The 23,544-nt window shown below is 38.7% G+C and overlaps 1 protein-coding gene across 4 annotated transcripts in view; it reads left to right on the top strand.

Annotated features, from left to right (window-relative positions):
- CCDC141 (coiled-coil domain containing 141) overlaps window positions 1-23,544 on the top strand; it is a 235,062-nt gene that overhangs the window by 133,523 nt on the left and 77,995 nt on the right. For all 4 annotated transcript variants that reach the window (XM_040227726.1, XM_040227724.1, XM_040227725.1 and 1 more), the window contains exon 7: window positions 5,942-6,136. In XM_040227726.1, the coding sequence (XP_040083660.1) occupies window positions 5,942-6,136 (195 nt within the window). The remainder of the gene's footprint in view (window positions 1-5,941; window positions 6,137-23,544) is intronic.

Here is a 23,544-nt window from a genome sequence, read left to right as displayed (position 1 = left end):
TCATTCCCTTCTCCTCCCACCCTCAATCTTTTCCCAGCATCAGGGTCTTTTCCAGTGAGTCAGTTCTTCACATCAGATGGCCAAAGTATTGGAGCTTCAGCTTCAGCATCAGTCTTTCCAATGAATATTCAGGACCGATTTCCTCTAAGATGGACTAGTTGGATCTCCTTGCCATCCAAGGGACTCTCAAGAGTCTTCTTCAACACTACAGTTCAAAACCATCGATTCTTCAGTGCTCAGCTTTCTTTATGGCCCAACTCTCACATCCATACGTGACTACTGGAAAAACCATAGCTTTGACTAGATGGACCTTTGTGGAAAAGTAATGTCTCTGTATTTTAATATACTCTCTAAGTTGGTCATAACTTTTCTTCTAAGGAGCAAACATCTTTAAATTTCATGGCTGCAGTCAACATCTGCAGTGATTTTGGAGCCCCCCAAAATAAAGTCTGTCACTGTTTCCATTGTTTCCCCATCTATTTGCCATGAAGTGATGGAACCAGATGCCATGATCTTAGTTTTCTGAATGTTGAATTTTAAGCCAACTTTACACTCTTCTCTTTCACTTTCATCTAGAGGCTCTTTAGTTCTTCTTCACTTTCTGCCATAAGGGTGGTGTCATCTGAGGTTATTGATATTTCTCCTGGCAATCTTGATTCCAGCTTGTGCTTCATCCAGTCCAGGATTTTTCATGATGTACTTTGCTTCTGCTGCTGCTAAGTCACTTCAGTCATGTCCGACTCTGTGCGACCCCAGAAACAGCAGCCCACCAGGCTCCCCTGTCCCTGGGATTCTCCAGGCAAGAACACTGGAGTGGGTTGTCATTTCCTTCTCCAGTGCATGAAAGTGAAAAGTGATAAGTTAAATAAGCAGGGTAACAATGCCTAGCCTTGATGTACTTCTTTCCCAATTTGGAGGCAGTCTGTTATTCCATGTCCAGTTCTAACTGTTGCTTCCTGACCTGCATACAGATTTCTCAGGAGGCAGGTCAGATGGTCTAGTATTCCACATCTCTTTAAGAATTTTCCACAGTTTGTTGTGATCCACACAATCAAAGGTTTGGGCATAGTCAATAAAGCAGAAGTAGATGTTTTTCTGGAACTCTCTTGCTTTTTTGATGATCTAACAGATGTTGGCAATTTGACCTCTGCCTTTTCTAAATCCAGCTTGAACATCGGGAAGTTCATGGTTCACGTATTGCTGAAGCCTGGCTTGGAGAACTTTGAGTATTACTTTGCTAGCATGTGAGATGAGTGCAATTGTGTGGTAGTTTGAGCATTCTTTGGCTTGACTTTCTTAGGGATTGGAATGAAAACTGACCTTTTCCAGTCTTGTGGCCACTGCTGAGTTTTCCAAAGTTGCTGGCAGATTGAGTACAGCACTTTCACAGCATCATCGTTTAGGATTTGAAATAGCTCAACTGGAATTTCATCACCTCCACTAGCTTTGTTCGTAGTGATGCTTCCTAAGACCCACTTGACTTCACATTCCAGGATGTTTGGGTCTAGGTGAGTGATCACACTATCGTGATTATCTGGGTCATGAGGATCTTTTTTGTATAGTTCTTCTCTGTATTCTTGCCACTTATTATTATTGTTATGCTTCTGTTAGGTCCATACCATTTCTGTCCTTTATTGAGCCCATCTTTGCATGAAACGTTCCCTTGGTATCCCTAATTTTCTTGAAGAGATCTCTAGTCTTTCCCATTCTGTTGTTTTATTCTATTTCTTTGCATTGATCACTGAGGAAGGCTTTCTTCTCTCCTTGCTATTCTTTGAAACTCTAAATTCAAATGGGTATATCTTTCCTTTTCTTCTTTGCTTTTTACTTTTCTTTTCACAACTATTTGTAAGGCCTCCTCAGACAGCCATTTTGCTATTTTGTATTTCTTTCTCTTGGGGATGGTCTTGATCCCTGCATCCAGTATAATGTCACAAACCTCTGTCCATAGCTCTCCAGGCACTGTCTATCAGATCTAATTCCTTAAATCTATTTGTCACTTCCACTGTATAATTGCTTCCCTTGTAGTTCAGTTGATAAAGAATCTGCCTGCAGTGCAGGAGACCTGGGTTTCATCCCTGGGTTAGGAAGATCCCCTGGAGAAGGAAATGGCAACACACTTCAGCATTCTTTCCTGGAAAATCCCAAGGACAGAGGAGCCTGGAGGGCTGAAGTCCATGGGGTCACAAAGAGTTGGGCAGGACTGAGTGACTAACCCTTACTGTATAATTGTAAGGGGTTTGATTTAGGTCATACCTGAATGGTCTAGGGTTTTCCCTACTTTCTTCAATTTAAGTCTGAATTTGAAATAAGGAGTTCATGATCTGAGCCACAGTCAGCTCCCGGTCTTGTTTTTACTGACTGTATAGAGCTTCTCCTTCTTTGGCTGCAAAGAATATAATCAATCTGATTTTGGTGTTGACCATCTGGTGATGTCCATGTGTAGAGTCTTTTCTTGTGTCAGTAGAAGAGGGTGTTTGCTATGACCAGTGTGTTCTCTTGGCAAAACTCTATTAGCCTTTGCCCTGCTTCATTCTGTACTCCAAAGCCAAATTTGCCTGTTACTCCAGGTGTTTCTTGAATTCCTACTTGCATTCCAGTCCCTTATAATGAAAAGAACATATTTTGGGGGTGTTAGTTCTAGAAGGTCTTGTAGGTCTTCATAAAACTGTTCAACTTCAGCTTCTTCATCATTACTGGTCAGGGCATAGACTTGGATTATTGTGATAGTGAAGGGTTTGCCTTGGAAACGAACAGAGATCATTCTGTTGTATAGTATGAGATTGCATTCAAGTACTGCATTTCAGACTCTTTTGTTGACTATGACAGCTACTCCATTTCTTGTAAGGGATTCTTGCCCACAGTAATAGATATAATGGTTATCTGAGTTAAATTCACCCATTCCAGTCCATTTTAGTTTGTTGATTCCTAAAATGTCGGTGTTCACTCTTGCCATCTCCTCTTTGACCACTTCTAATTTGCCTTGATTCATGGACCTAACATTCCAAGTTCCTATGCAATATTGCTCTTTACAGCATTGGATTTTACTTCCATCACCAGTCCTGTCCACAACTGGGTTTTGTTTTTTCTTTGATTCTCTCTCTACCTTCTTTTTGAAGTTATTTCTCCACTGATCTCCAGTAGCATATTAGGTACCTACCAACCTGGGGAGTTCATCTTTCAGTGTCCTATCTTTTTGCCTCTTCATTATTGTTCATGGGGTTCTCAAGGCAAGACTACTGAAGTGGTTAGCCATTCCCTTCTCCAGTCGACCATGTTTTGTTAGAACTCTCCACCATGGCCCATCCACCTTGGGTGGCCCTACACGGCATGGCTCATAGTTTCATTGAGTTAGACAAGGCTGTGGTCATGTGATCAGATTGGTTAGTTTTCTGTGACTGTGGTTCTCATTCTGGCTGCCCTCTGATGGAGAAGGATAAGAGGCTTATGGAAGCTTCCTGATGGGAGAGACTGACTGAGGGGGAACCTGGGTCTTGTTCTGATGGGCAGGGCCATGCTCAGTAAATCTTTAATCCAATTTTCTGTTGATGGGCAATGCAAGTTAACATTGTAAAAGTACTGAGAAGTGTTACAGTAAAGAAACCTGCTTTATTTTGTTTACCTCATGTTATTGACCAATACACAACACTGACCAATAACATTTGGAGAAAGCCTCTACTATTGTTATTTTGGAACTAGGAAACAGGAATTCCCATCAATAATGAAAAATTTTAGGGCATTAATGAACCATGGTAAAATTGATGCACAGAAAAGTGGGACTAATATTTAGTGAGTGCCTATTATGTGTTCAGAAATCATGCCAACCGCTTTAGAAATATTTGCTTTTCCCAATAAGGTTAAGATAATTGTTTTTAAGTGGTAGGGATATTTACAGTGCTTTACAAAATAATGTCATGGCACATATTAGCTGTCCTTAAGTGGGGACAAATAGCTCTTAAAAGAAGAAGAGTTTTGAGAACTCATGTAGCCCATCTTCATGCCTAAGAGTGGTCCTTTTGTACTCACTGAGAAATTTGGAGATTCTGAAGTCTCCTTACCCTCAATTCCCTGGAATGTAGCATTGTATGCAGACCTATGGATAGTCCTAGTTCTGCCACTTATTGGATACATAACCTTGAATAACATACACCTTTGAGCCTGTTTAAATACTAGGAAACTAATAGCATATAACCTAAGTTTGTGAGGGTTATTATTACAAACCGTAGCTTATAATTGTTAGTCAAAAAATTGCCATTCTGTGAATTTGCAGTACTTATTCTTGCATCCATTGATCAAAATATTTTTCTCTTGCATCGTTATTAGAAAAGGTTATATGGAGTCCATAAAGTAATATGCACAGTTTCTATTTTCAACTTCTACAAACTGTGATTTGAAATACTACAATTTTGTGTATATATATTTGTGTGTTTGTAGAACCAGTGTACATTTAATAATGTAAGTATATGTAAAATTACATAAAACAGCAGTTTATGTATTGTTAAAGGAAAGAACTACATTTTAATCTTTCTTTGTATTCCTAGCATGGTCCCAGGTACACAGTATTTAGCTCTCATGTGAAATGAATGAAAATAATAATGGTAAATTGCACTGAAATTATGTTTTATACAATATAATGTAACAAGTGTAATTTATTAACAGGACATTTTGCACTGTGGAGCTAGCCAGGTTAGAGTCAGACTGTAGTTTATAAAATTCAATGCTAATTTTTGATGCCTTAGCAAACAGCCTATGCTTACAGCTCAGTCTCAGCTGACATGGGTACCAGAAAATTCACTGACGAGACTCCTATGTTGGAGATAAGCATTATTCTATGAAACTAGATATGGCTTCAGTTCTTTTGCAAGAAATTTGAATTTCCCTTCTAATAGACTGAATGTTAATATTTTTGTGTGCTTCAACTCTTTATTTTCTTTCTTCTCTGTTTACTGTTTTAACCTTTGGTGTTTTTCACCCTCATGCAGTAGAAAGTAGAAAACTGCCTCTTTTCGCTTTTTGAAATGTTTATAAATCATTGATCATGAAACATTGAGAGGTGAAGCCAGGGTCGAGAAGGAGAGAGTACTGCACAATAACAGCTATTAACTTTGTGGAAAAGAACCAATCTTGATTTCAGTTCTAAGTGTAGGCAGATGCACAAACAATAGCTATAAATTATGAGATTTCCCTTTCTTTCTTGTGCATATTTGCCTACATTGCCAAGAAGACTGAATTGTGGGAGAGAAAGGTCCTTAAATTACTTAAGTGAATAAAAGGTAAAAATGAGTTAGAGATTGAAAAATACTGGTATACCAAAAAATGACCATATTTTGGGTATAATTTCAGATAGTGTTAAGGGAAATGGCAGGTGACCTGAATTCAGCACAACTAGACCCTCCATCATGGAGAAGGCGATGGCACCCCAGTCCAGTACTCTCGCCTGGAAAATCCCATGGGCCGAGGAGCCTGGTAGGCTGCAGTCCATGGGGTCGCTAAGAGTTGGACATGCCTGAGTGACTTCACTTTCACTTTTCACTTTCATGCATTGGAAAAGGAAATGGCAACCCACTCCAGTGTTCTTGCCTGGAGTATCCCAGGGACATGGGAGCCTGGTGGGCTGCCGTCTACGGGGTTACAGAGTCGGACACGACTGACGCGACTTAGCAGCAGCAGCAGCAGCAGACCCTCAATCACTCACACATCTCAGTTGACCTGCCCCTTTCTACTATCAGCCCTCTTTTTTTTTTAGCTTCTTTTCTGTGTCTCTTTTTGACTGCCTACCATGTCATGGCACTCAAACCTAGAATGCAGCATTTACTGCTTTATGATCTGAAAATAATGACAAGTGTCTTATACATTCAACACATCCCTCTGTCCTCTGGGCCTTACCCGAGATTGCCGTTTATTTTATGTGTGAAAGCAACTGAAGAGTGCTCTCTTGCAGGAATGGAATGCTGTGGTCGAGACGCTGAAGAGTGAGGCGCTGGGGCTTCTCCTCTCCAAGGAGCATGTGCAGAGCGAACACCTGCAGCTCTCTAACCAGAAACTGAATCAGCTTCAAGAGGAGTTTGGTCAGCTCATGGAGGAAAGGAAAAGCTGGTTAAGAAAGGCAAATGAGTTTTTTAACAGCGCAAACAAGGTGAGTGTGAGGTGACGCTGGTCATTTTAGGTCATCAGAGCAAACCAGTATAAGGCCTGTTGCGTCAGCAGGCTGGCGCACATCACAGAAGCCCTGGGTCCACATAGAGTTTCAGAGTTGACAGCAGCAAAAAGGAGCTTTGAAAGTATATTCCCCTCCATGACTATATTCCCCTAAGAGACTCTGTGCTTTGACACGTAAAGAGTCACTTAAAAAGATCAGGGGGAGTTTTATCTTCGTGCTTTCATTGGTCTGTTTGAAGTGGACACCTGTGTACCAACATGGCAGTGTTTCTCCTGGAGGAAGGGAATTACAAAATATATCAAGGTTGAAAAAATAAAACTCTGAAACTTTTAACAAAAAAGTCTTCCCGTGTTTAAAATCCTCTTTCATTTATTAGTAATGATACACAAATATTGCAGGCTTTTGGCACGCAGTCCTAGAGTTCTGCTTGACTGCCCTGCCTTGGTTTGTCTTAGATTGGAGTATAGTTGATTTACAGCTCTGTGCGACTTTCAGTTGTGCAGCAAAGTGATTCAGTTATATATACATACATATCTTTTTTTTCAGATTCTTTTCCCTTAGAGGTTATTAAAAAATACTGAGTATAATTACCTATGCTATACAGTAGGTCCTTCTTGGTTATCTGTTTTATATATAATAGTGTGTATATGTTAATCCCAAAGTCCTAATGTATCCTCCGTTCCTTTGTAAATCAGCCAAAGGAAAATATTGTCTTAGATTCTTTCCAGGCCTTTTTGAGTGAAAGAAATACTGTTTCTCTTGTTTGAGTCTTTTAAAATTGATTGTAGCTGGCGGCTCTGAGTGGCAATGTTCATGTACTCATGTCACTTGAGTATCTGAGGATGGCAATATTTTTTTGAAAAATTTTCTGCCTCTCTCAATTGAACATACACCTTCAAATTGCCTTATTGGAATTAATACCTTAAATTTCACTGTTGTTTTTAAAACTGGTCAGTATGACAGGAAATGAATGGGGAACCCCCAAAAGCTAGATATATTGTGATTTAAGGGCATGACATCAACAATCTGAATACTATGTCCTGGTAGATATGAAAACTGTTACTTAAAGTTTTTTTACTAGTAAGAAACATGAAAAGCATGCATAGTAAAGTTCCAAAATAGAGGCGCTAGGATTATGGTAGGGACAACGTGTTAAAGAAATATTTGTCAAATTATTTGTTGCTTTGGATTTCTTTAAGAGAGGAAACAGACATTTTTCTGGAGCTGTTGAGCTAAGTAAATGATAAGTGCTGGTTTAACTTGTTTTCAACAGTCCTATTTTTGAATAAGAGATTTTAAAATTTCTTATTCTACAAATTATACTCTTATTCTACAAAATGAGTTGGTCATCTGCCAGTTAATTAATGCTGTTTCTAAGGAAAAGAATTATAGAACATTGGGCTACAATGAAACGAAGTTTCAGCACAAGCGCAATACTTTATAGTCCTACAAAAAGCAGAGCTTCACTCTGTCTCATTCTCACTCTCTTACTCTTGCTTTCTCTGCTCTCATTATCTGGTAACTCGACAGGGAAATTTTTCATCTTACCTTATTCCTGGGTCTTGAATAAGAAGGAATGATATCTTTTGCAATAGTAATTTTTAAATAATTGAAGAATAGAGTGGTTACTTTCTCAAGCTTATACAGTAATTCAGGTCAAATCCTAACAAATCGTATTTCTTAACCCCAAAGACTTGACTTCTAGATCCCATTTCATCATTTGAATGCCACACCATTCAAGTTATAATTAGTTCAATCGGGACTTATCCATACTAAGTTTATCCATGCTATAGAATTCTCTATAGCCAAGTGGTACTTAGACAGGTGTAGAATTCATTCTCCCTTCTCAAAGCATCAGGAAAATAATCTCCAACTCCAAATCTAAGGATTCAGTTTGAAAGATGATGGAAACTTTTACCTCAGCAAAAATAGAACCTAGAATTTAGAAAGTGGATGTTTAAATCATGATTCTTGAAATGAATTATTTACCATATTATTAATAAGCAATAAATGGTTAAATAATGCATGAGCTTCCCAGGTGGCACAGCAATAAATAATCCACCTGCCAATCCAGGAGGCAAAAGAGACATAGGTTCAATCCCTGGGTTGGAAAGATACCCTGGAATAGGAAACAGCAACCCACTCTGGTATTCTTGCTTGGAAAATCCCTGGACAGAGGAGCCTGTCTATAGGGTCACAAAGATTCAAACACCACTGAGCATAAGCACGGCGGCCAGGCCCTGGCTTCTAAGATGAAATAATATAGTGAGCAAATCCATTTAAATTAAATAAAGAAACTCTTCTTGAGACTCGTAAATGGTATTTTTCTTTCTGACTTATATTTTAGAGCCTCCAAATTTTATAAAACTCTTACTACTTTACCCTGTTTTGGGCATGGCACTCATAAATAACCCTGGTTAAAATAAAGCACTGGATTTAAGACATTATTATAATTTTAAAATCCCTTAAAATATTTTTTTCTAGTCTGGAAGTTTTGTTTTCACTATTAAAGTTATATCTTCGTTTTACATCATCAATTTATCTCTGAAGCATTGAGCTTTCCTTCTGAAAATTCACTTCATTGTGCCTTGAGTGTGCCGGGGTTTTTTGATTGTGGTTGTCTACATCCTTAATGAAGCCATGCTGCCAACAGCCCGGAGTAGTCTGAGGCTTTTTACACAATTTTCTAGCTAACATGTTTACTTGCCACAGTTCATGGATGCTCACAGAAGACTCATGACTTCTGAATCAGCTTTGAAAGACTTTGCTACTCAAAGCCAAAGCAGTAACCAGAGTGTCAGAGGTCACATCAGTTCCCCAAATCCCAATTTCTCCTCCAGAGGCAATGCAGATGGGGCCCCCCTGAATGAGGGCATCACTGCAGGGGAGAATCCTAAACTTGGGGAATTAGCTGTTTTGTAGCAAACAGTAAGCAACCCTGCTCTTTGTCTCAAGGGAGGACATTTCCTCAACCCTGGAGGCTGCAAATCCAACACTGAGAATAGCCCAGGTAAAGAGGGGCCAGAGTCAGGCATTCCTGACCCACAGTAAGATGGACAGAAGCAGTGGGGATTTGCCCCACATATGCAAATCTGGATATTGGCACTGTGAAAAAAACAGGACATCAGGGCTTTAAGAAAAAAAAGAAGAAGAAGAAACGTGGGCCTCCCTGGTGGCTGAGCTGGTAAAGAATCCAGCTGCAATGCGGGAGACCTGGGTGCAATCCCTGGGTTGGGAAGATCCCCTGGAGAAAGGAACAGCTACCCACTCTCGTATTCTGGCCTGGAGAATTCCATGACTGTTTAATCCTTGGGGTTTCAAAGAGTCAGACAGGACTGAGCAACTTCACTTTCACTTTTCACTTTACCTCGAAAACCAGTTTCATGCTTGATAAGTGAAATCATTTTTTTAGCACGCAACCTCTTGTTCCAAGTTTGTTAAAGCTAAGCCAATATTCTTTAACTTCTGTGTCAACTACCAATGTGAAAAAATGTTAGTGCCATAGGTAGTATATCAATTAGTGAATGTGACAGCTTGAGTGTTTTTGCTCAGTAAAAAGCAAAATATATGATTTTTAAAATAACCTTTAACTTTTTTGAATTTTGTTAAAAAGGAATGAATGTCATAATCTCATCTGCAGGATGGACTATTCTTAGTAAGTTTTCCATGTCATATTTATTCTTTTTTCATCCAGGTTTTTATTATGTATATCTGGTATATTATGTTGCAATCATCAGGAAACCCCCTCTTTTCCTCTTCTTTCCTCCTCTTGTCTTCTGTCCCTCTCTCTACCAATTCTATCCATATCTAGGGATGTTCTTATTTACTAGAGAAAAGTCACAGAATTTTTTACAATTGAAGTTGCTAAATAGGTAATGGGGCAAATTTATGAGAACAATTACCCATTTTCTTTAGGGATTCATTTATTTAATAAATATTTATTGAGCAGTGACTGTGTGTCATGCACTGTTCTAAATGCTGGGAATATAGCAGAGAATAAAACATGCAAAAAGTCTGTAAGCCAACGTAACTCCAATTTGTGAAATTCAGTTAAGTATAATCACCACCTAATTGTCCACATTAGTAAGAGTGCCCCACTACCTTTACTCTGTAGCTTCAGGAGTGACATTGATTTCCTTTTCATCCTGCAAGGGGTCCATGATTACCCAAGGCTCCAGAGTGTTTCTTACCTAGAGAGTGTCTCTGGTCTTTGGTTTGAGGTGTGGTGGTTTGTGCCTGGAAAGAGCAATAGGTGGCAATGTTGGCACACGGGCCCACAGCAGTAGTGTTGCTACTGGTGCTTTTCTTTCTCTTTTTAAAAAATTATCCTTGTTGTTTAGTTGCTAAGTCATGCCCGACTCTTTTGCAACCCAGTCTATGGACTGTAGCTTATCAGGCTCCTCCCTCCATGGGATTTCCCAGGCAAGAATACTGGAGTAGGTTGCCATTCCTTTCTGCAGGGAATCTCCCCAACCCAGAGATCAAACCTGTATCCCCTGCATTGCAGGCAGATTCTACCACTGAGCCACTATTATAGTAATGTTATGTTATTTTCAAGTATACAACACAGTGATTCAATCTTTTTGTAGATTCAGTTCAGTTCAGTTCAGTCACTCAGTCGTGTCTGACTCTTTGTGACCCCATGAATCGCAGCATGCTAGGCCTCCCTGTCCATCACCAACTCTCAGAGTTTACTCAAACTCATGTCCATCGAGTCAGTGATGCCATCTAACCATCCCATCCTCTGTCATCCCCTTCTCCTCCTGCCCCCAATCCCTCCCATCAGAGTCTTTTCCAATGAGTCAACTCTTCACATGAGGTGGCCGAAGTATTGGAGTTTCAGCTTTAGCATCAGTCCTTCCAATGAACACCCAGAACTGATCTCCTTTAGACTGTTTAGTCCACCTCCAATGGACTGGTTGGATCTCCTTGCAGTCCAAGGGACTTTCAAAAGTCTTCTCCAACACCACAGTTCAAAGGCATCAATTCTTTGGCACTCAGCTTTCTTTACAGTCCAACTCTCACATCCATACATGACCACTGCAAAAACCATAGCCTTGACTAGATGGACCTTTGTTGGCAAAGTAATGTCTCTGCTTTTGAATATGCTATCTAGGTTGGTCATAACTTTTCTTCCAAGGAGTAAGCGTCTTTTAATTTCATGGCTGCAATCACCATCTGCAGTGATTTTGTAGCCCCCCCAAAATAAAGTCTGACACTGTTTCCACTGTTTCCCCATCTATTTCCCATGAAGTGATGGGACCAGATGCCATGATCTTAGTTTTCTGAATGTTGAGCTTTAAGCAAACTTTTTCACTCTTCTCTTTTACTTTCATCAAGAGGCTTGTAGATTATACTACATTTAAACTTATTACAAAACATGACTTTATTTCCCTGTGCTATACAATATATCTTTGTTGCTTATCTGTTTTATACAAGGTAGCTTGTATCTCTTAATCTCATATCCTGCCCTATCCACCCCACTCTGTCTCTCCACTGGTAACCCCTGGTTTTTTTTCTCTGTGTCTATGAGTGTGTTTCTGTTTTGTTGTATACATTCCTTTGCTTAATATTTTAGATTTCACATATAAGTGATAATACAGTGTATTTATGTTTTTTTTTCCACAGAATATACTGTATCTTCTTTATTTATTCATAATATTTTATCTTTCACTGACATTTTACTAAGAATAGTACTCTCAGGCCACCCACATTGATGTAAATGCAGAATTTCATTCTTTTTATGACTGAGTATATAATATGTATAATATGTATATATATGTATAATATGTATGTACAAGATGTACACACCACATCATGTTTCATTCAGCTGTTCATGGACATTTAGATTGCTTCTATATCTTGGCTATTGTAAATAATGCTGCTGTGAACATAGGGTTTTCAAAATAGTTTTCATTTTCTTTGACTATACCCAGTGGGATTGCTAGATCAGAGGACAGTTCTATTTTTAGTTTTTCTGAAGTCTCTCCATACGGTTTTTCATAGTGGTTGCACCAGTTTACTTTCCCACTGACAGTGCACAAGGGTTCCCTTTTCTCTACATCCTCACCAATATTTCTTATTTGTGACCTTTTTGATGATGGCCATTCTAATAGGTGTGAAGTGATATCTCATTGTAGTTTTGATTTTCATTTCTCATGATTAGTGATGTTAAGCAACTTTCATGTGTCTGTTGGCCATCTGCATGCCTTCTTTGGAAAAAAATGTAGATTCAGATCTTTTGCCCATTTATTTTCAGTTTTTGATATTGACATATCAGCTGTTTACACATTTTATATATTAACTTCTTATCAATCATATAATTCCTAAATATTTTCTCTCATTCAGTAAGTTGTCTTTTTATTTTGTCAATGGTCCCCTTTGCTGTGTAAAAGTTTTTAAGTTTAATTAGGTCCCAATTTATTTATTTTTGCTTTTGTTTCCTTTGTCTTAAGAGACCAATCCAAATATATATATAGATATGTATGTATGTATGTATTGCTATGATTTATGTCAAAGAGTGTTCTGCCTGTGTTCTCTTCCAGGAATTTTAAAGTTTCAGGTGATACATTTAGGTCATCTTTAATCCATTTGGGGTTTATTTTTGTATATGGTATGAGGAAATGTTCTAATCTCATTCCTTTACATGTAGCTGTTTAGTTTTCCCAGCACTACTTAATGACCAGACTATCTTTTATCCACTGTATATTCTTATCTCCACTGTTGTAGATTAGTTGACCTTGGTGTGTGGGTTTATTTCTGGGCTCCCTGTTCTGTTCCATTGTTCTATTTATCTGTTTTTGTGCTAGTACCATGCTATTTTGATTACTGTAGCTTTGTAATATATAGTCTAAAGTCAGGGAGCATGATATTACCAGTTTTATTCTTTTTTTTTTTCCTTCTCAAGATTGCTTTGGCAATTCAGTGTCTTTGTGGTTTCATATACATTTTAGGATTATTTGTTCTAGTTCTATGAAAAAGTTCATGAGTATTTTGATTGCATTAAATCTATAGATTACTTTGGGTAGTATGGATATTTTAATAATATTAATTCTTCCAACCTAAGAAGACATTATATCTTTCCATTTCTTTGTAGCATCTCCAGTTTCCCTCATCAGTTTTTATAGTTTTCAGTCTTGTGTTTTATAGTCTTTCACCTCCTTGGTTAAGTTTATTCCTAAGTATTATATTTTATTCTTTTTGATACAGTTTTAAATAGGATTGTTTTCTTGCTTTCTCTTTCTGATAGTTCATCATTAATGTTTAGAAAAGCAACAGATTTATGTGTATCAATTTTGTATCCTGAAATTTTATGAGTGCTACTGATGTTTTTCATAACCAGATTCAAATGGAGACTGAGTCATGTAACTCAAGAACCAGAGGGACTCCGTTATCATTTTAGAATTATCTACTGCATTTGGTGAGGCTATTTGCTAAATTACTCAACAACAAATACAAGTATGGGTTGATTGTTGACACTGGATGATAGCTGGTTGGAGAAGAGTTTCTCTGGTTACCAGATGTTGCTAAGAGTTATGAGGACATGGCATGAAATATAAACATAACACTTATTATTATAATTCATCTTGATCTCTTCACATTTTCATCTTTCATGATTACCTATCATGAAATAACATGCCAGATTATATTTCTGACATGTTCACAAAAGAAGCTGTGGTTAATGTGTATTGATCACTCAAAATCTGTTTATCATTGTTAGGGAATGTGGTTTGAACCAGAAAGAGATAAATATACATTTTCAAGAGTGGAATAATATAAGCCTGTATTTATATGACAACGATGATTGACCCTAAATCTGCAAAACATGACTGATGGGTCACAAAGTTTCATTCCTATGCTTTCCATTCCCAAGCATATGATTTCATTGGAAAAGGAAAGCAGGGGAGACTGAGGCCAAAGCCACATAGTCTGCTTCTTGGGTCATCAGCCTAAAGGCACAGGTGAAGCAAAAGTTGGGGTGACTGGAGGAACACACTAGAAACACTTTGAAATGTAGTAATTTTCCCAGCTTCTCCTGCTTCTGCCATCACTGCTAAAAAGTTATCTTTTTTCAAAGAATGATGTTGCTGTTTTCAGATATTTACAGCAATACAAAAAGTAATGCCTATAGCAGCATTGATGATTTTGAACTGTGGTGTTGGAGAAGACTCTTGAGAGTCCCTTGGACTGCAAGGAGATCCAACCAGTCTATTCTGAAGGAGATCAGCCTTGGGATTTCTTTGGAAGGAATGATGCTAAAGCTGAAACTCTAATACTTTGACCACCTCATGTGAAGAGCTGACTCATTGGAAAAGACTCTGATGCTGGGAGGGATTGGGGGCAGGAGGAGAAGGGGACGACCGAGGATGAGATGGCTGGATGGCATCATGGACTAGATGGACGTGAGTCTGAATGAACTCCACGAGTTATTGATGGATAGGGAGGCCTGGCACGCTGCGATTCATGGGGTCGCAAAGAGTCGGACATGACTGAGTGACTGAACTGAACTGAACTGATAGCAGCATTATTGTTTCAGACAGAAACCAAATAATTAAGCACTGAGTTTGGTTAATTTTTAAAAATTTATGTACACACTGTTCTACCTTTTTCAAAATAGATATGTTTTAGGCCAGACGTGAGAAACAATTAATGAAAATGGTCTAGTGTGGTACAGATTAAAAGAAGAAATGTGTCCAAGTAGAAAATCCAAAAAATGTTATTCAGAAGAAATTTGCTGAAGTGATAGAAATGAATTCAAGAACTTAAGCTAATTGTCATTAGACATCAAGGATAGTGTAACTGCTTTCGGTTTCATAATTCTTAGCAACCTCTGATTTCTCACTTTCAGAACAACTTCCATTTCTCTTAGAAAAGCAACTTCCTTTTACTCCCTCCCTTCTTCCCCATTTGCATTCAGCTAGAAATGGCAACCCACTCCAGTATTCTTGCCTGGAAAATCCCATGGACGGAGGAGCCTGGCAGGTTACAGTCCATGGGGTCGCAAAGAGTCGGACATGACTGAGCAACTTCACTTCACTTTCACTTCAGTATGTTATGTACCCTGTGTAACCCATTGTTGTCATGCAGTATATGGATAGTTGAGCTAAAGCAGTGAAAAATAAAATCTTTTTCTTCAAGACCCCATCAGCCTCACTTGGAGGAGAGAGAAGGAAACAGTAGTGTTGTGTGCTGTGGGAGAAGCTGTGATGAGTAACCCTAGGGCAATAGGGAACACAGAGGAGATCCTTAACCTGACCCAGGGAAAGCATCAAGCAAGGCTTCTCCAGAGGAGCTACCAGTGAGCTAAACTGGAAGACTAGACATGAAGGGATTTGGGGAAGGCTACATAGTATAGCACTGTGCCATGTTTGGGGAACCTAAGGTAATTTGTTTTGCCAAGAGTGTAGAGTATAAGCTGAGAGTAATGAGAGGCAAGGAGTAAAAGAGGCAGGCATTAAGAGGGCTTGAGTAGCATGCCATGAAGTTTCTATCTTATGCTCCCTCGTGAGGGACACAGAGGCCTGGCGTGCTGCAGTCCGCGGGTCACAAAGAGTTGGACACCCCGGGATGACTGAAAAACAACAACAATTAGCATATGATTATTAAATATCTATCTAAAATAGAAAAGTTAATCAAAATCAAGGAACACCTTTAACATCTTAACATTTTTCATGAAAGCCCACAACTCAGTCTATATTTAATAGTCTTATAATCAAGGCGTTCAGTTTTGTTATCATTCACCCATGAATATCTTTCACAGTATTGCTATCAACTGACTTCTAAGGCATGAATGTATGCATAATTTTAGACTGTTGATCTCCTCCATTGGCAGTAAATATATTCTTCCTGGTACAAATATTTCTGGATAGATTTACTTCCCTTTGCTAAATTAAACTTCCTTCAGGGTAGGAAACATGTCAATTTTGTGTTCACCAGGACACCTAGAACAGTGTCTTCTGGGCAGTAGATGCTCAATAATTATTTGAATGATTAAAAGCAGTAGAATCTTAGAAAATGTGGAGCTTCAAGGCGAACTAACTATATTACATTGTTCATAAGAGATTATTTTGATCCAAGTTAGTTGAGATTAGAACATTCTGAAAGAGAAAAGCTTCATTACTTTAATACACAGGAACACAAATTTCAAGTTCAGTCTCTGAGTCATATCTGAGAAGGAGGGTAGTGATGTAGAAAAAGACTTGCCAATCACCCAGATCACCTCCTCTGAGAGGTCTTCAGGCAGCATTAATTGCTTATTTCTTATTATTCCCGTAGTATTTCTCTGTGCTCCTTAGAGATAAATTGTCTTAATCATCTTTGTATGCCACCTAGTGTACAAAACAGTTTATTGAATAAATGAACAAATGATTGACTATGTGATGAATCAATTTACATTTTGAACTTGAGTTTACTCTTTTCTAAAATGGTCTAACAATTCTTATCTACTTCAGGGAATATTCAATAATGAAAGTTTTTAGTATCAGTGATAAATGTAGAGAATCTTTGCAGGGGAGAATTGGAGTGTAAATTGTTGGGTATTAAGAGAATACTTAGAAACATTTGCTAGGAGGACACTTCTGTAAAAGGATAGAATGGATTTTGGAGCCAGGCTGCCTGGGCATGAATCTAGTCTCAGACATTTGTCAGCTCTGTGACCTAGGGCAGTTACTTAACTTCTCTGTGCATCTGGCTTTCTAATCTGTAAAATAGAGATGATAATTATATGTATCTCACAAGAGTCTTTGCTCTACCTAGATGAGTTAATACGTGACACAGAGCAGCCAGGCACTCACTATGTGCTAGTCATTATTTGTCCTTGTATGTGCGTTTAATACTGCACTTGCCGCTCTAACACGGCCTCAAGTGCTTTTGTTCAGTTTCATACCTGCAGCTCATAGCAGAGTACATGCTCCATAGATTTCAATAAATATTTGTTGAATAAGTGGAAAAAATAAGTGCTTAGCACATTACAAATGGATGTATTCAATGTTAATATTCTCAAGATCATCCTAAAACCATTTAGGTCAATTTAGATGAAAACCATAAATTATAAATCAACTAGCTTGCTAATGTTCTACTTTGGAGTTTAGTTTATACATCTCTAATGGACTCATCTCAGAAAAAGTAAGAAATGGTCAATACATAAAGTTCTTCACCCAGCAGCAACAAACTTGAAGAGCAAGGAATAAGCCAGAGCAACAGTAGGAGGCAGCAAATATGGGGAACTGACAATTACCACACCTTGTTGCCCCTGGCCTCCATGGCATTTGAAAGCTTGCACAAGGCCTGAATTAGGAATTAGCTTGCCAAACTGGGACCCACCAGAAGTTATCTTGGGTGATATTTAAGAAAAGAAGCTGAAGCTTTTTTTTTTTTTTTTTTAACTAAATGCAGAGGAAAATTGAATCTCTGCAGATCAAGTGGAAATCAGTGCTCTGATCAGAAGCTAAATTTTGTATATAGGTTCTAACCAAACTCATTCTCCAGCCTTTGGATTCATGAAAGGAAATGTTCAGGGTTCTGCAAGTGTTTCTTCATTTTGTTTTGTTTGTTTTCATGTTGATTTCTCTTCAGATTAGTCAAGAAGTAAACAGTATTAAACATCTTTGTGAAACAGCATGATATAAGAATTATGCTGATGATCCATGGTTCCTGCTCAACACAATTAATCTCATAGCTATTTTAAAAAGACTACAATGTGCCAAGTCTTGATATCATCTCTGTTTGATTTGGTGCAGCCCGCTTTGGATCCTGTGCTTAACAAGGGAAAAAGAAAAGATATTTATTAGCATCTTAGAGCACAGTCCAAGCAACTCCTTACTCTTTCCCAAGCCTGGGCCAAAAGAGATGATTTTTCTCCTCCTTGTCTTCTTAGGAACTGAGTGGTACCATGTAAAATAGTCAAAAAGAGCTAGAACCCAGAGGGAGAAAATGTTATCTTTGTGCCTATATCCTTGTTTATTCTAACCTACTCATAAACTTCTATTTGACCATCAAACAAAAGGTTTGAAGAAAAAGGGAGATGTGAAGGAAAGAAAAATCAAATGTGAAATATTCATTCCAAAGGCATTTACATGGAGGTCACACTGTTCTTGCCAGAAATAACCTGTTCTGTACCATGTGTGCAACGGAGAGATTCTTTCCAGATTGGATCCAGTATATCAGGTTCCTTACAGATCTAGTAAATACACAAGCACTCGGTTCTATTCTGGGGGTAGTTTAAGTGAGAACAATGATACTCAGATCATTTTCTACATAGGAATAAGAGAAATGAGCTTTCCGTATAATTCAGACAATTACCAGAGAAGGCAATGGCACCCCACTCCAGTACTCTTGCCTGGAAAATCCCGTGGACGCAGGAGCCTGGAAAGCTGCTGTCCATGGGGTCCCTGAGGGTCGGACACGACTGAGCGACTTCACTTTCACTTTTCACTTTCATGCCTTGGAGAAGGAAATGGCAACCCACTCCAGTGTTCTTGCCTGGAGAATCCCAGGGACGGGGGAGCCTGGTGGGCTGCTGTCTATGGGGTCACACAGAGTCAGACATGACTGGAGCGACTTAGCAACAGCAGCAGCAGACAATTACAGACATCTTATCTTGAAAGACTTCTCTTAAAATTAAGAAATTTAACTGTATTTGTGTTTAAAGATTATCCCCATTAGGGTTAATTTAGGATTAAGGATAAGGAATAAACTCTTTTACAGCATATAGGAGGTTTTTGTCAATATATTTGTTGGGCTCATGAAGGGAAAAAAAATCACTCACTTCCTTTCTACTGCTATAGTTCTGTGACGTGTGATACACAGAGCAATTCATAAGTACTTTCCTGGCACTTTGATCTTTCTTAGAAAATGCTTTGGGAGAAAATCTGGCTATTTTAATTCAAAGTTAAACAACAACAACAAATGGATTATCCTGGTCCTTGATCTACCACCTCCTCCTTCAAGTGGATGTTTAGCTCTTCAATTTATTTCTGTGCCATTAGGAAATGATCCTTTTATGATAACCTTTAGGAATGGGGTGGAGTCATGTCACACAAGCATTTACTGTACCAGTGGCTTTAGAGTCTAATTCCCATGAAGATGAGACCAGTAGCCAAGGATCTGAGAGTAACAGCTGTTCAGTGGGGCCACGCGGAGAAAAAGTCACCCAGAGTGAGCAACAGGCAGCAGGTGGCTATGCTCTTCTTAGTGGTTTTTCAAAGATGTGTCTGATCAGTCAAGATTTAAAGAACCAGCAAATATTTTTCAAGTACTTACTACACTTCCGCCATCAACACCCTAACTTTCATATTTTCCTTTAATCCTCAGCACAACGACAGACGTGGTATGTGTTAAGATTATAATGGCTTAATTTTAAGATAGAATGGAGTTCAACTTGTAGGCAAGAAAAAGCACTTTTGAAGTCTCTATCCTTTCCCCATTCTCAGTAAGAACTTAGAATTACCTTAAAGAATGATGCGAATGTCCTGATATCTAAGTATAGCTGTCTCATCTATCCTTTAGTTTAGCTCAGTGGCTCTTAGTCCTCAGTGTAAGTATGTATTACAGTGCATGTGCTTAGAGTGGTTAGTCGCTCAGTCATGTCCAATTCTTCGTGACCCCATGGACTGTATGCTGCCAGGCTCCTCAATCCATGGGGATTCTCCAGGCAAGAATACTGGAGTGGGTTGCCATGCCCTCCTCCAGGGGATCTTCCCAACCCAGGGGTTGAACTCAAGTCTCCTGCATTGCAGGTGGATGCTTTACCATCTGAGCCACCAGGGAAGCAAGCATACATTAAACTTTAAGCATGATTTAAGGGAGTTCATGATAATTTTGACTACACCAGATTTTTGCTTTAGGCACTGACTTTAAAACTAACCCTTGATTAACAAGAGAATCCACTTTATTCAAAATATGCAATAAAATTAAAAATACAAAACAAAATTCCAGAAAGAGTGGTTATTACAGTAGTGGTGTTTCAATGTTATGGAAAGATTGAGAGAGCAATTCAAATCTAACATCAGGAACTCGAGACATTTGGCTCTGTTGCTGATTGCAAGAAAGAAAAAGGATCAGATAAGGGAGATCTTCAGGTTCAGAGTTTCTTTACTAAAGCTATCTTTCTTTTACAGTCCTATAAACATAAGAGAAATTGCTCAATCTTTCTCTGTATCTTTTCTCATCTGTAAGAAGGAACAGTAGACACTATTTGCAAAAAGCAAGTTTTTAAATTCTACTTTTCCACCCAAGATTAATGGTCTTATTGGAAATGCCCCTCTCTCAATGCCTACCATAGAAATCCTTTTCTGCATGGCACCATAGTCCAGGATTTAGGAGCAGAGGCCTCAGGGCCAGACAGATTGAGTACAAATACTACGTTTGTCCCTGGTACAAGTATGACTTTGTGAAATTTATTTAACTTCTCTGAGACACATTTTCCTCTGTCACCTAAGAAGGAAAATCTCTTGTTCCCTCGCATGGCTGTTAAGAACAATATGCCTGGAACTCAGCAGACATTCAAAAATATTTGTTGACTGACTGAAAAGTAATTGTGAAACACAGAATAGAGAAGAAATACATAGTTCTCATTAAACTATAGTGATTATTTGTATTACTTCCTATCATCTGCTAAATAAACAGGAATGAATTTGCTTTATACACTCTCAGTACATGCAAAGAGCAAATTCAGAAGACATGAGGAAAGACATTGGTCAGAAAACAGAATGTGTATATGTGTGCTCAGTCATGTCTGCCTCTTTGTGACCCACCAGGCTCCTCTATCCACTGAATTTTCCAGGCAAGAATACTGGAGGGGGTTACCATTTCCTACTCCAGAGGACCTTCCCAAACCAGGGATCAAACGTGTGTCTCTTGCGTCTCCTGCTTTAGCAGGCAGATTCTTTACCAATAGTGCTGATATTCTATTCTGGAAAAACATGTAAGAATATCAACATGTAAGTCGTATGAGAGTATTTGAGAGATTTCATTTGCTAATTCAAATTTTGTCCATTTCCAATTCTGCCATTAAAATTCAATCCCTTTGGTGTGGAGAAAAGGGAACCCTCCTACACTGTTGGTGGGAATGTAAATAGGGGCAGTCACTATGAAAAACAGTATGGAGGTTCCTCAAAAAACTAAAAATAGAATTGCCATATGACCCAGTAATCTCATTCCTGGGCATATATCCAAACGAAGCTATAATTCAAAGAGATACATGTACCCAAATGTTCACAGCAGCACTATTTTCAATAGCCAAGACATGGAAACAACCTAAATATCCATCAACAGATGAATGGATAAAGATGTGGGGTGTGTGTGTGTGTGTGTATGTATGTATATATGTATATTTGTATATGTATGTGTGTGTGTACACTAAGTCACTTCAGTTTTATACGACTCTTTGTGACCCCATGAACTCTAGCCCACCAGGGTCCTCTGTCCATGAGGATTCTCCAGGCAAGAATACTAGAGTGGGTTGCCATGCCCTCCTCCAGGGGATCTTCCTGACCCAAGAATCAAATCCACATTTCTTATGCCTTCTGCATTGGCAGGCGAGTTCTTTACCACTAGCGCCACCTTGGAAGCCCCATGTATATGTATATATATGTATGTGTATATGTATATATATGTATGTGTATATATATATATATATACACACACACACAATGAAATACTACTTGTTCAAAAAAGAATGAAATAATGCCATTTACAACAATGTGGATGAACCTAGAGATAATCATACTGAGTGAAGTAAGTTAGACGAATACCATCTGTTTTCACTTCTATGTGGAATCTAAACTACGACACAAATGAACATATCTATAAAACAGAAACAGACTCACAGACGTAGAAAATAGACTTGTGGTTGCCAGGGGGGACAATGGTGGGGAAGGAGGGAAGGATTGGGAGTTTGGGGTGCAAACCATTATATAGAGAATGGTTAAACAACACGGCCTTACTGTATATCACAGGAAACTATATTCAATATCCTGTGATAAACCCTGTGTTTATGTGTATCTGAATAATCTTGTTGTACATCAGAAATTAATACAGTTGTAAATCAACTCTACTTCAATCAAGTTTTAAAAACTCTTTGATGGTGGCCAGATGCAGAGGCCTAGGTGCTGTTACACAGCTCCATGGTTGTAATCTCTATGATTGGCTTCAACTGTGTTCCCTCAGCGTTAACCAAGCCTTGCTCCCCTCTTGGGTCTCTCTCAGGTCTCGGTGATAGTTGACTCATGAGACCATTGGTCTCATATCTCGCAAGTCCTCCATGGGATATTCCTTGTTCACCTGGTTGCCGCCAGCCGAGCTTTCTGGCTCGGGTGTAACAACGCAGGAAGGCTAGGCCCCTGCTGACCTTGGCCCAGTCAAGCTTGCTGGGATAGGAGTATTCTTCAAAGTGATGTGGAGCAGCCTGTAAAGTGACTTTTTTCAGCAGAGTGAAAGGGCAATGTGCAAAAGCTCCCTTGTTCTTCGCCAGCTCTTCAACTCATCTCTTGCCTCCAGGCCCAAGCTCACAGATGGAGACTTGTGAAGACCACAGCACTCTGATCCCTTTTTGCCTCATGTTGCCATAGTCCTCTTTCACTGCTTGTACATCATATACTCCTCCTTCTCAGTGCCAACTTGGCCTTCATGCCCAAAAGCGTAATTCCTCTCTGTGTTCATCCACTCTGTGCTAACTCTGTAAGCTTAATCTCCCATACTTGGTTGCTGATCTGCTATAATAACAAAGGAAAAAAATAAAAGAATTTACAAATCCCCTCTCAAGACAATATCTTGGTTTGCAAGGTGATGTTCTTCTTTTTTCCTTCATAATCCTATTATGCATGTCAGAAGCTAAATATTAGCTTGTCTTAGTCTTTGCACTGCTTCAGAACCAAATCTCAATCTCTGTAGACAGATGCCTTGGGTAGAGTAAGCAGAAAATCTTATACTTGGAAAGGCAAGTGTCAAAAGCCCCCAGATTTCTTGAATACTTCCCCCTGGCATTTCAGGTCCAAAGTGCAATTTATTGGGAATTTTTAAAAAGAATATTACAGAGATATTCAACTTATGAAGTCTGCATAATATTTTGAAAACATCTCATTTGTTCATTGTATTCAGTACAGAATGTGCAAAATTAAACCTGGTTCTCCAAATTTTATACAGTTGTAACTGTGTTGTGTAGCTACATTTTCAATGTAAATCATTTTGGTAATTTTACAGTGTTGACATTTATCTCTGCTGAACGAAACTATGACCAGTTTCCCTAAATGGAGCCTGAAAGCTATATGCTGTTTTCTAAGACTCGGATTGTTGTTTTTGGTTATGATCAAACCAATAAATTGAGCAGGCTGGTTTAATCTCTAGTATTTTATGTACACATTGATGTAGACTTTACACTAGACAGG

This window comes from Oryx dammah, unplaced genomic scaffold, assembly GCF_014754425.2.
Source record: "Oryx dammah isolate SB20612 unplaced genomic scaffold, SCBI_Odam_1.1 HiC_scaffold_27, whole genome shotgun sequence".
Taxonomy (NCBI): domain Eukaryota; kingdom Metazoa; phylum Chordata; class Mammalia; order Artiodactyla; family Bovidae; genus Oryx; species Oryx dammah.
This window is presented reverse-complemented; position numbering and strand designations above follow the sequence as displayed.